This window comes from Rhinolophus hipposideros (assembly GCF_964194185.1).
Source record: "Rhinolophus hipposideros genome assembly, chromosome: 17".
Classification (NCBI taxonomy): Eukaryota; Metazoa; Chordata; class Mammalia; order Chiroptera; family Rhinolophidae; genus Rhinolophus; species Rhinolophus hipposideros.
Genome location: NC_138063.1, coordinates 20474465 through 20488008, shown reverse-complemented (window position 1 = coordinate 20488008; position 13544 = coordinate 20474465). Strand labels below are relative to the sequence as shown.

The 13544-nt window shown below is 53.3% G+C and overlaps 1 protein-coding gene across 9 annotated transcripts in view; it reads left to right on the top strand.

Moving 5' to 3' along the window:
• The window catches only part of CTIF (cap binding complex dependent translation initiation factor), a 262255-nt gene that overhangs the window by 172724 nt on the left and 75987 nt on the right, over window positions 1–13544 (top strand). For 6 of the 9 annotated variants that reach the window (XM_081078717.1, XM_081078711.1, XM_081078712.1 and 3 more), the window contains 2 exons: window positions 904–1396; window positions 4099–4398. In XM_081078717.1, coding sequence (XP_080934843.1) covers window positions 904–1396; window positions 4099–4398 — 793 coding nt within the window. The remainder of the gene's footprint in view (window positions 1–903; window positions 1397–4098; window positions 4399–13544) is intronic. The other 3 variants (XM_081078718.1, XM_081078716.1, XM_081078719.1) reach the window with 1 other exon arrangement.

Genomic DNA, 13544 nt, shown 5'->3' with positions numbered 1-13544 from the left:
AATTTGTCTTCTCGCAGTTCTAGGGGCTGGAAGTTCAAGATCCAGGTGTCAGCAGGTTGAGTTTCTCTGAAGGCCTCCCTCTGGCCTTGCAAATGGCCGCCTTCTTATTCTGTGTTCACGTGGTCTTTCCTCTGTGCGTGGACGTGTCTGTGTCTAATTTCCTCTGATAAAGACACCAGTCGTATTGATTGACCTCATCCTAACGGCCTCATTTTACCTTAATCACATTTTTGAAGGCCCTGTCTCTAAATACAGTCACTTTCTGAGGTACAAGGGGTTGGGGCTTAACATATGAATTGGGAGGAGGGGGACACAATTCAGCCCATAATAATTTCCTATAGCATATGTTGTTAATACGACTGGGGATGAAATGTCAATGTACCAAAAGAAAAAGAAAAGTTGAACAAATGAGACAACTTTTTAAGAGCCATGATGGTAAGAAGTCCTTAACAGGATAGTTGTAATTGGATGTAGGTCTGTGTATATATCTTTGCTGAAACATGCATAGAAAGTATGTTCAGGAGATTCATAAATTGGTACCAGTTGCTTCAAGAGGCCATAGTAGGTGGCTGGGGGACAGAGTCAGGAGTGTTCATGGCACACTCTAGTGTATCTTTTTAAATTTGTTCCCTGCACATGTATTAATGCATATTCTAATAGGGGAATAAAATACTTAAGTGAAGGATTGACTTAAATCCTCTATAATCCCGGGAGCTGTCTGTCTCATTCTCTGTCTCCTCCCCAGGCCCTGTCACAGAGCCTGCCACACAGGAGACGCTCAGTAAGGGCGCTGAAAGCATGAATAAATGGGCAACTCAGTGAATGGCTCTTCTAGTGTTTGGACGCAGGGACGCTGAGCAACCCAGCCAGTGACCCTCTCTGTCCTTCCCCTTTGGTTTGCAGACGGCAGCAGAGACCTCCAGGAGGGAACAAGCCCCAACAGCACAGTGACCACCAGCCAGGCAGTGCCAAACACAATAGGGACCACCAGAAATCCTACCAGGGGGGCGCGGTGCCCCATCCCTCGGGGAGGCCCACCCATCACGGCTACAGCCAGAACCGGCGCTGGCACCATAGCAACATGAAGCACCCACCTGGCGACAAGGGGGAGGCGGGCGCCCACCGCAGTGCCAAAGACACCATGACCTCGGAGAGCCCCAAACTTGAGGACACGCTGGGGGACACTGGGCACCGCGGCCTCGAGTCCCCCTGCATCCCTGATGGCCTGGGCCCAGTGGCTTCCGAGAGGCCGCCCCCGCAACAGCCAGGGGTCGCGGAGGCCGAGACAAAGCCTAAAGACAGTATTATTCCCGAACGCATGGGGGAGCGGCCCAGAATTACCCTGCTCCAGTCTTCCAAAGACAGGCTGCGGCGGAGGCTGAAAGAAAAGGTACCGGTAATTGAATTTTTGTTGTTCTCTTGCACCAGGGAGGATGGCGCGAGGTAGGCACGTTGGTAGGTGGGCTCGGGTTTGAGGGCTTGGGGAGCTGTGGGGAGGGAAGCAGGACCCACCACCCCTGGCCACCACTGTCTTAGGGACACCTGCCACCAGAGGGCAGGCCCATGGCCAGCTCTGCAGGAACCCCTCCAGCACATTCCAGCTCCTCATATTCTGGCCCCTCAAGAGGCCCAGGTGGGCACTTGGTACCAGTGCCCACCCTAAGAGAGGAGGAAAGGAAGAGGCCCAGGCCTGAAGGTGAGGGGAGTGGTTCTTCCCTCCAGCATTTTCTGGGGTCAGAGACTGACTGCCCCATTACTGCTAACGGGCATTTGGGTAAAACATGGAGCTTAGAAAGACTGACGCTTCTCCTTGAGGTAAGTACCAGCCAGGCTGTGGTTCCTGCCAGGGTCGGGAGCAAAGGTGAGTCGGGCAGAGTGCGAGCCGTTCTCCTTCATCAACCAGAAGCCAGTGAGGGGGTCTAAGCGATAAAATTTAAGGAAGCCCTCTCTTCCAGCATCACACAGGTGCCGGCCCTGCCCTGGCAATGGCCTTGAGACTGAGGGCCTCCTTAAATTTTGCTCCCCAAAAACCTCTCTTTCCTCACCCTATGCCTGGCCCTGGTCGCTAGGGCCTGGGTCACAAATGCAGGAGGAAATGCCCCCAAGCCTCCAGAGGAGGGGTGGGGGTTGGTCCATGGCAACATTAGCTCCACTGGGCCCCCCTTACTCCCTCTCCCTGGCCAAGGGTGTAGGTAAGGTCACCTTAGAGAGGAACTGTTCCCAAGAGAGGCTGACTTGCTCCCAGTCTTCCCCAGGGAGTCCTCTTTCTGGGGCTTCTGGGGAGCTCCACGTCAGGACTTATCCCCAGCCTATCTCTACTGCCTTCTCTCCTCTACCTTTTGGCCCAGAGTCCAAGCCCAGGTCCAAGCTCAGGCAACACAGACAGGTCAGACCTCTTCCCCAATCAACTCTTAAAGCTGAAATGCTGCTCCTGGCAGTCTCACAGCCCAAGCTGCCCACCCCACCACTCCTGTGGGGCAGGCACTTGTGAGGTCCTAGAAGGAAAGTTTCACTTATTCCCTTACCTCCCAAAAGAAGGAGGCTGGAAGAAGTTCCCAACTGATGACCAGTGTGTAGTCTTCACATGCAGAGTTTCCAGGACAGGTTGCCACAGCCTGGCCAGGGAGAGAGGATTAATAACTATATTCTCTCCAGTTGTACTAAACCTAACTGCACTGCCACAGAATGGAAATCACACGGGCTTTGAAGTCCAGCAAACGAGGCTCAGTCCTCACTCTGCCTTTAACTGGCTTGCTGACCGTGGGCAAGTCACCTAACCTCTGAGACTCAGTTTACTAGTCTGTAAAATGGGTATAATATTGCCCACCTTGCAGACAGACTATGAAGATTAAATGTCAGAATGTGTAAAGACTCTCACAGGTGGTTATTATTCCATATACAGACCATTCATCTTGCCCTGGGGCCCAGATGGTTGGGTAACAGGGTGGGTCGGGGGGGTAGGGTAGAACAGATAAGGTAGATCCATAGCACCCATACATTGGTTCGGGACACCTCAGCTGAGGCCTCTTGGATTCCTGAACCAGAATGACCTGGGCTCAGGCAATGGTTGGGTTCAGGGGACGCCCTTCTAGTATAACCTCCTTATATCACCAGTAAGGAAATGAGGCCCAGAGAGTAAAACCACATCTCAAAGCCACATGGTTAGAGGCAGAGAGCAGGTTCTAGAACCCCTAGCTGTGCTTCCCAGCCCAGTGCTCTCCTTGTTGAGAACAGAAGAGCAAGTGCAGGACCTCACTTTATGACCCTCATCTGGGCCTTCACCCCAGTCTCACGTGCCGGCAGGTAAGTTGGTTGTACTGTTGACCACCAATCTATTGTGTCTGAGTAAATACTTTAGAGACTGTCAGGTGTCGTTTCCTTCCTCATCCATCGTGGCTCTAGTACAATGGCATTGAAAACTCATAAGTATGTAGGGTTTTTTCTGTCTGAAATTTCCCTCCTAGATGTTCCAGTCCTTTGAGTAACGCCTTGGAGGATTCCTCGGTGTGTGGTGTCTGTGGGTAGAAGGCCAGCCCAGTCTCCATAGGCTACAAAGCCCGGGCCATGTCCACAGGGACCCCTATGCCCAGAGAACACGAGCACCCTTGGGCTGTAGAAGCCGGGGGTCCGACAGCCACTCCATGGGCACCTCTGACCAACACAGCAAGCATTTTGGATGCCACCCTTCTTCCTGACCTAGGCTTCCTGCCTTCGTTTTCTCTTTGGCCTAATTTTGTATGTATCTTATTTCATCTTTTATAAGCCCCATTAAATCATTTCTGGATTGAGACATGTGATGGGCAAGCAGACAAACAAAACCTATATATATGAGAATCCTGGGTAAGATCTAGAGCTTGTTAGAAGCATCACCTCTGCACGTCCCAGGGGCCAAGGTAAAGATTAGCACAGAGCCGGGGGACCTGAGGGTCCCTGGTGGAGGTCGCCATTCCTGGAGTGCTCAGACCTCAGGTTCTAGAAGGGAGGGCTGGGTCCTACTTTCTGGGGGTGACAGCCCTCCCTCCACAGGCCACCCCCACCACCCCCACAGAAACCTCAGCTCCGCTCAGGCGCGACTCAGTGTGTCTCCCCTGCCCCCAGGATGATGTGACAGTAGAGACCACCAGCCCTCAGCAGAACAAGATGGACAAGTTGATCGAGATCCTGAACAGCATGCGCAACAACAGCAGCGACGTGGACGCCAAGCTCACCACCTTCATGGAGGAGGCCCAGAACTCCACCAACTCTGAGGAGATGCTGGGTGAGATCGTCCGGACCATCTACCAGAAGGCCGTGTGCGACCGCAGCTTTGCCTTCACCGCCGCCAAGCTGTGCGACAAGATGGCGCTCTTCATGGTGGAGGGCACCAAGTTCCGGAGCCTGCTCCTCAACATGCTTCAGGTAACCGGACACCCACAGCTGCCGCCAGCCCTCCCGCCCTGCCCCCCCCCCCCGTGGGTTATTACTAGAGAGAAGGCTGCAACTTCTGACCACGGTTGAACTTTTCCCAAGTTCCTCCCTTGCCCGATTAATTATAGAAAATAAAAAGGCACTCAAGGGGCAAGGGATGAGTGGCCGGATTTGCGTGTGTTTGTGAGAGTGCTCCATGGTTACGACGGCCCAATATAATTTTATAGGTGCTTCATGTTTAACCAGCCTTTCCCTCTTTCTATTTCCATGATAAAAGGCCTGGCTCCTGTGTGCTTTGACCTCTTTGCGTCCAAGCAGACCTAAACTTGTTGTGGACTTCTGTCTTCCTTCTCCTTCTCCTCCTCCTCCTCCTCATCTTCTTTCTCCTCCTCCTCTTCCTCCTAAGAACCCCCCACCCCAGCCCAGCCCAGCCCAGCCTCTGGAGGTAGTGGTGTTGGTTGTAGCTGGTACTTCAATGGGTCTGAGCAGAAAACACAAGGGCTCTGAGAAGGAAAGCTTGTCTGTCTGTCGATGCACAGGCCTTCCTGAAACCACTCTTAGCGCAGAGGGGAAGCGTGGCGATCTAAGGCTATCTTGTACCTCGCTGCCTTTCCACTCAAAACCCCTCCCCTCTCAGAGAGCTTAGTCCCATTCCTCCTCATCCTCCTTCCATGGATGGCAGCATCCAGCTATGTTTTTGCTGGAGTGAGTGTGTCGTAGGCATGGGCATTTAGACAGCCCAGCACGGTTTCATCTCACGAGTGGGGACCTGAGGGGCTGATACTGCTCTTCTGTCATGGGTGGTAGCAAGTAATCTGGTGGCCCCAGAATTGGTGGGAAGATAGCAGGTGACGACACAGCATGGCAACCACCGCAGGCCCTTGGGACTGTTCTTGGAGACTCTTGGCTGGACAACCGTTATTTCTGCTTTTACTTTGTACCTTAGACTTGTTGAGACACGAATTGAGTTTCCCAGGTAAGGTCTGAAAGTAGACTTACAGAGCTGAAGGAGCCCAGCTGCAGGGCTGTCTTAACCAGGGTGACCATACAATAGGTCATCCAAACCACGACACCTCTGAGAGTCAGGGGCGCTATTCATAATTACACCTGACAGCAGGTGTTAAACAAGGCAGATGGTCACCCTGGCCTGAACCACCGTGGTTCATGGTCTGCTGTCTTTTCCCGAAAAGCAGGGAGGCAGGAACCCCCTCCGCGTGCTGCCCACAGGACTCCATCCCCGCTGTCTTCTCCCCTTCCCAGGGAGCCTGCTCACTGCAACCGGAGCCTTCACTGGCCTGCCCGCGGTGTCTCTGCAGCTCCAGGCCCCGATCAGGTTCCCATTCCTGGATCGTCCACGCTTCCCTGGTGACGAATTCCCGCATTACCTGAGGGATTTGCACATCGGACATGTTCCTCACGGTGCGGAATGTCCTGGGAGAGTGTGGAGGGTGACAGCGGGGCGATGCCTGTCTGCCACGTACCGCCAGGCACTAGGGAGTTAGGGGCAGGATCGGCCTTGCCTGGGATTTTGTCTTTTCTCAGGGAAGGGCCAGGATAGGGCAAGATTTCCAGACAATGGCTACCAGCTCCAAGTAAGCTAGCCAGAGCCATGGCGGACAGACACGCGGTGTGGCGAGAGGCACGCCCAGCCAGCCGCAGGGGCCACTCCAGATCCAGCTGGGGTCAGGCATTTCTTCCAAAGACCCATGGTCAGAGCGGCCTTGCCCACAGCGTCGGACAGAGCATCGGTCCTGCAAATGCTCCGCCACAAAAGGGTCTCCATGGGCCCACACTGGCTTCTCCATCAGCCACAGCATGGACTGGCTTAGGACAGGCGGAAGGGAACCTGTTTGGCCATGCTGAACTCGGCGAAGCTCTCCTCACAACCCTCAGCTAGGAAGTTCTCGTGGAATTACTATGCTAGGAGACACAGGTGGGCAAACACTAGGCCAGAGAAAGAGCAGTAATTTGAAAGCCGGGAAACAGGGTTTCTCGTCTGGATTCATGCCTCCAACTGGAGCTTGGCCTCTACAGCTCCCGCTGGGAATTGCTTAGCTGTTGGACCCTGAGCAGTGGACCTTACAATTTGCGATTTGCTCACTGGAGATGAGTCAGGGGGCTTGGGGAGGGGTGTGAGTGGCCCACGTGAGCTTCTTCATTTCTCGCTGTCCCCAGGCCCTGCCACTGACATGAAACAGTCCGGGGTCCCCTAGTCCTCAGAAACCCGCTGACCCTATGTTGTGGCTCAGTATGGCTATGTCAACCCTACAGGTGCCACCTGGTCTCTGGGGCAGAGGAGAGCTATCACTCCCACATCTGCCATTTACCTGAGTGGAGCATTTGTGGGTCAGGTATTCCGAAATCTAAATGTCCCTGCAGGCCTCACTGACCCTCTCTTCACCTCCTGCAGCCCCAGCTTTTGTGTAAGCTGAGGAGGGAGCCCCGTGAAGGGAGGCTCTGGGTTGCTGTTCAAGGCCCTTTTGGCTCCCGGGGAACTCAGCCTGGATGAGCTGGCAGGAGACTGCCCCTGAGCGCCTTATAGACCCATTGCTTACAAGGCCAAGAGGAAGCCAACACCCCCTCAGGCCCTGCTGCTCCTCTCTGCAGCTCAGGAAGTGATAGGTCAGAATAGGCCTTCCAGGCAACATAATTCATGGCCACTACTGCCCCAGACTCACAAGGTACAGGAAAAGAGAGCATGGCTCGTCAAACCCCACTTTCCTTCTTACCACCCACAGGGATGTTGTTTTTCACCTGCTTGAGTTTTCTGACAAACCTGAGTCTCATCCCTTTGCTGGTGACAGTCCTGGGCCCAGCCCCCGGAGCCCTTCCCTTCCCTTTCTCCCTCTGAGTATCATGCTCAGCTTTATCCTCTCTAGGCCCCCGGTCACTGGATCCCCAGCCATCCCCCTGGTTCCGTTTGGTGGCCTCTGAGATGCCCCTCAGGTGGCCAGGTTTGGCTGCTCCCTCCACATACAAGTTCTGAGCCCAGCTTAGTGGTGCTGGCTGCAAAGAGGCCAGGGTGTGAAGTGCCCTCTAAACACAGCTCCCAGCAGCTGTGTCTTTGGACATTGCTCTCTTTGGCCAACCACGCTTGGTGCCTGGGCTTTGGCAGTGGGAACTGGCAGCATGGGGGGAGAGGGGCAGGCTCTGGTATCGTGGACACTCTTGGCAGAAATGTGAGGACTGCCTGCCAACTTGGGGTGCAGCCCCCATAGAGAGGGAAATGGGGCCGGGGGAAGTGAAAGGAACTGTAACCCTTCCCAACGAGGCTCAGCGTTGTCATCTCAAGGAACCCAGGAGCATTGCCCTCATGAGCTCTGATGATGCCAGAGACCCTGGGGTCTCAGTGGACCCCTGTCAGCAATCAGACAGCGCAAAAGTGACCTTGAATCTGTACATCTAAACTGAGTCTTTTTGCCTAAGATGTGGTTCTTTTCTTAGTAGTCTTCTTATAAGTAAAATTCTACTTACTAAACAGATATTTCTTAAATGTCTCTATGTACATTAGATCAGTTTCTCAAACTTGAATGTGTGTCTGAATCACTTGGAATTTTACCTAAATGCAGATTCTGATTCAGTAGGTCTGGGTGGAACCTGAGATTCTGCATTTCTAACAAGCTCCCAGGTGGTGCTGGTGCCGCTGGCCCAGTAACAAGGCTTAGGATGACTGATGGTTTGTAGGTGTGGGTCAGTTTCACAGATGGGCCAGCTGAGGCGTACCCTTTTATCGGGGTGATTGTCGGAAGTGGGGATCCGGCCTGGGAACATTGGGAATAGTGAGTTTCAGCCACTGTTTTCTTTTTTTCTTTTTTTAAATTTTATTGGGGAATATTGAGGGTCCATCAGCTCCAAGTCGTCGTCCTTCAATCTAGTTATGGGGGCAGCTCAGCCGTTTTCAATCTTCAGTTGCAGGGGGCGCAGCCCACCATCCCACGCGGGGATTGAACTGGCAACCCTGTTGTTGAGAGCTCGCGCTCTCACCACCTGAGCCATCTGGACCCCCCTCAGCCACTGTTTTCTTCACACCAGTGGTTCTCAGCCTACCTGCCCATTAGAGCGTTAGGAAGAGCTTTTAAAACATACCCGCAGGGGCCCTACCCCAGGCCACTGCATTAGACTCTCCCGGGATGAGCCTGGGCATCCATTTTTAAAGAACTCTCCAGGTGATTCTGTGGTGCAGCAGGTTGAGCACCACTGTTAGGAAGATACCCCAGAGATGCCCGGAATGTGCCACCGTTGTCACTTACAAACCAGCTGCCCCTACCTGTCACCCCATAAACAAGTCAAGAAACAAGTCCCAGATACTGGACTCTTCGCTGCACAATGTGGGTGGAGGGCTCAGAGCCTGAGCTGGTGAGAGAACACCAAAGCAGGAGACATCGGCAGCTGAGACAATCCCTTCACTTTGCCCATGCTCAGTGTTCCCTCTGTGCAGGGAGGAAACTGGTCTGGACCATCCCAGGGGTCCTTTCTCATTCTTCTCTTCATCGCTCTGAGGTTCCTCCCAGAGGACCTCCCCACTAACCAAGTGAGCCAAGCGGAGGCCAGAGCTGCCTCTCTCCTCCTGTCGACCCCGTTTCTGTCTGCCCTCAGCTCTGCTCCCCATGCCCTTTTCCTTTCTCTTGGCCTCAGATATTTGTCAGAGCAGCTATCACATGTTTTAGGAAAAGGGCCTCACTCTCAACCCACACTGCCAGGCTATACCGGAGGCCAGGCCACCCGAGAAAGCTGGGGAGGTGATCAGCTTCACCTCCCAGCCTGCCTCACTCCATCCTTTCCCCCCCACCCTCAGCTCCCGGCGTCTTCATGGTTGTAGAGTTCCACACCCACTAGAGTGTGTGGCTTGATTATTTCTGACTTCCAGGAGAATGTGGACTGCCCAGGGGCCCCCCAGGTTACAGAAGTCACCAAAACTGCCTACGTCCTCACCGGGGATTTGTGGTACGATAATGGGGAGGTGGGCTCCAGTTTCATGGCGAGGTGAAGAATGAGCGTGCCTCTTTTTATGGGACCTTTGGAATGACAGGAATTGGAGGCCTGAGCCCCCTCCGCCCAGCTCTGCCCTGTCAGCACCCCAGGCCTTCACTTGGGCTCAGGGAGTGCTCCTTTGCCGAGCTATGGTTGGGTAGGACAAGTTCAAGCTCTCCTCTGTTGAAATGTGTGTGCCCTGTTTAGCCAAGAGGTGTCTACATTTGAGCTATGCAGAGCGAAGTATTATTAGAGCAGGCATCAGTGTGTCTGTAACTAAACCCAACTCTCCCTAGCAACCGTTGCCAACAACACCTCTAACAGAAGCATGCAATACCTTTTTTTGAAAAAAAAAAAAATCTCAACCAAGTCGTAAACACAGCAGAGCTGTTGTGAAAAGACAACGAAAAACCAGAATCTGGCATGTGACCAGACTTCAAAATATATTGCTCTCTGCCAGCACCTTCTAGAAGACAACCTCTAAAAAATCGACCTCAGGCTAGAGACGGATAAACTCTTCAGAGTTTCTAGCTGGGTTACCATTAAGCCTTGTGTTTGGAGTTTTTCATACACAGAAACTCAATCGCGTGGTAACAGGGGCTTCATGGGGTCTCTAGAAATGATTTCAACTGGGAGTTTTAATGCCAGAAGGGACCCTCAAAATTTTCTAGTCTGGCTGCCGCTATCAATAAATCAGAATATAAGATACATCCTCAGGGCTTGTGTGACACATCCGCCCTGCTCCTGTTGCCATGTTTGCCAGCAGCTTGAGCAGAGGACCTCGGCCAGTCCTCTAACTCTAGTCATAAGGGGGAACCTCCTTCTTTTCTGGTTGTCTCAAGGTCTCAGGAAAATGTAAAGCCGAAACCATTACCTAAACTGTGGACTTCCTAAACCCCATCTTTTACAGAGGAAGGGAAAAGAGGGCCTTGATTCCTAAAGTTCTAACCAGCTCTAAGTTGTAAACTCCTCAACGGCAGAAATCCTGGCTGAGTTATGACTGTTCCCCAGCTCCTGACATCACGACTTCTACATAGTAGGTGCTCAGTAAATGTGCAAGGACGGGATAGGGCCCCCACCTTTTTTTTTTAATTAAAGTTTATTGGGGTGACAATTGTTGTCAAGTTACATAGGTTTCAGGTGTACAATTCTTTGGCACATCTCCTATATATCCCATTGTGCGTTCACCACCCAGAGTCAGTTCTCCTTCCATCACCATATGTTTGACCCCCTTGACCCTCTTCTACCACCTGCGCCCTCAGTGTTAGGTCCCAATGCTCCCTGGTGTATACTGGGCTTCTCAACTCTCCCGAACCCTTCCATGCATGTGAGGGTGGAGATTCTCTCTCCAAGGTGGGTTCCAGGGCAGGCCTCCTTCTCCACATTTACAAATGAGGAAAGTAGTTCATTGAGACTACATGCTCCACACAAAGTCGTGGGGCTGATGGGGGCCGTCCGTCCAGCACTAAAATCCTGGCTCCCTCACCCCCCAGATTGCATGTAAGGGTCAGAAACTTGGGAAAATCAAGAATCTGCCTCGTGAAGCTATCAGCGGGGATTTCAAATCCAGCCTTCTAGACTAATCACACCGCAGTTCCAGTAAGCTCCAAGTCTCTGAGCTTTCTGGGCCAGTGGAGGGCTGCGGGTGTCTGAGGAAACTCCACCACATCTCCATTTACTTCATCCAGATGAACCACACAGCTGTTATTCCCAAGGTTCAGCTCTCCCCCTCGCACCCTCTCTCCCTGTTCGGACCTCCTCCCCTCACTTCTGCACGCCCACCACTGAGCCGATGTGCACTCCAGGCATGTAAACTAATTTTACTGTTGGCCCAAGCCGGGCATACCCAGGGATAGAAGCACATTGTTCTGTTCATTCCAGAGCCCTAGCAAAGCCCTCGGCTGGACCCACCCCGAGCTCCCTCCACTGCTGCTAGCAATCCGGAGGGGATGAAGCAAAGCAAAGCACGGGCAAGGCAAGCAGCCTTCCCCATGGGCACCTTGAGGAGGGTGATTTTGGAGGTCTACCAAAGCATGGTTTTCTAAAAAACGCTGCTCCACCTGCTGGCTGGCCTCAGTGCCCATGCTGAAGGTCACGCCCTGCGAGGGCCGTGCGGACCTGGCACACACATTCCCCCAGGGTGGGCACTGGCAGGCTTGCCTCATGTCAGGGGAAACTGCCTCTCACAGGAGCTTGATCTTCTGCACAAGAGCCCGTGGCAGGTACGGCTACCCCAGTGGGAGAGCCAATGCCGGGCTGGCTGGTACCAAGGCTCTTAGCCCACCCTGTCAGAACCAGAGGGGCGATTCCGGTGTTTCCTTGCCAGATTTGTTGCCTGCACTTGCTTTGGCATGAGTGAGCTTTACCTTCTTTCTTCCAATCCTCATTTCTTTCTCTCAACAAACACTTTCTGAGTTTCTGCTGTGTACCACAAGCCATGGCAGAGCCTGGCTATGTGTCATCTATTAGTCTGCCTACCTCTCGGTCTCCTCTTTGTGTATGCAGGTGGGGGTCCTGTCTCAAGTCTAAGTGTTTTACTCAAGACCCCATCTAGAGTGTCTCAAAGTGACTGTTCAGATCAGCATTCTCTGACTGGTCAACTTGGGGGTGGAGTGTGGGGGCATGGGGGCTCCTGAAAGTGTTAAGCCTGAGGCCCCCTCTGAAACTTTGGAATGCTCAGTGGGATAGAATCAGCCCATGACTTGGACAGGAAGGAGCATTTTATTGTTTAATCTGAAAATAAGCAGAGGAAAGAAAATGATCATGGACTCTCCGTTGGTCCCAGAAGCAGCCCAGGATAGCAGCCTGCCAGTCAAGGTTTTCTTTTCCAAAGCTGTATCCCCAGGTGTCTTGGGAGCAATGTGTCCATGTCATCTTTGTGTCCCCCCACTGTGCCAGCACACAGTAGGTATTCGGCAGGCTTCAGGTGGCTAGTTTCAGAAGTCTACTTTATTGGGGACCAAGGTGGGCAGTAGCCATGGCAGCAGAAGAGAATGGAGCATTCTCTGGGCCAGGGGAGATTTACCCGGGTCAGGAATGGTTTCACCATCGCCCGTGTCCCTTGCCAGGCCGTGTCCTCTTCCCTGCACACCCTTACCCCCCACCCCGGCTTCATTTTTCCTGCTAAATCCCCTGATAGAACCTGGCCAGGCGCTTCCCTGTCTGAAGCTGCCACGCCGAGGCAGGCCTGCAGATAAGTGGGTTATCGGAGAAGGCCAGCTCGGGTGTCCGGGGCCCCAGAGGGTCACCCCTGGCTGGCTGGCAGCTCACCCCCAGCACCTCCTCCTCCCCAGAGCCAGGCCAGCAGGAGACAGCAGATCCTTTCCCGCAGCTCAGCGAGTGGCCGGCCCCCAGCCGCTGACGGGAATCTGAGCTATGCTAAGCTGCTCCAGATCGGAGCTTCACTGCCCTGCCCAGGCACGGCCGGCCCAGACAGGGCGCCTCTACCTGCCGCGGCCGCCGCTGGAAAGCTGGCACCGCCTGGGCCGATGGAAAAAATCTCCCTGAGGGTTATGTAACTGCTCACCGCCCTGTCCCTGGCTTCCCGGGGAGGCTCCCAGCCACCCCAGAGGGAGAGTGGTGGCCCCCAGCCAGGGAGGGGACGGCAGAGGGTCATTCTCTCAAAGGAAAGCAAATAGTCTTGAGCGATTGCCCGAGGTCCCAGAGGAGGACCCAAGGTTCTCAAGACCCCAAGGAGACTGGGGTGTTCCCTACAAATGCTTTGGGGGCTCAGAGGCCTGCCCAAGCCGGGGAACCTAGCAGAATGAGGAAGGCTTGTCCAGGGAGTTGGACCCGGAAGGAGGGTTTAAGAAAGAGAGAGGGAAGAGCAGTTTCGTGGTTGGTTGGTTTGATTTGGGTTGTATTTTTTGATGATTCGTTTTTTTATTGTGGTAAATATGTGCAACATAAAATTTATCATTCTAACCATCCTTAAGTGTACAACACAGTAGTACCAAGCACAACCACCACCACCGTCTACCCCCACACAGAAGCTTTATAGCCACCAAACAATAACTTCCAGTCCCCCAGCCCCCACCCCTCCCAACCTCCACCTTACCTTCTGTCTCTATGAATTTGCACACTATATGCATACCTCGTATAAGCAGAGTCATGCAGTAGTTGTCCTTTTGGGTCTGGCATATTGCACTTAGCATATAATGGTTTCA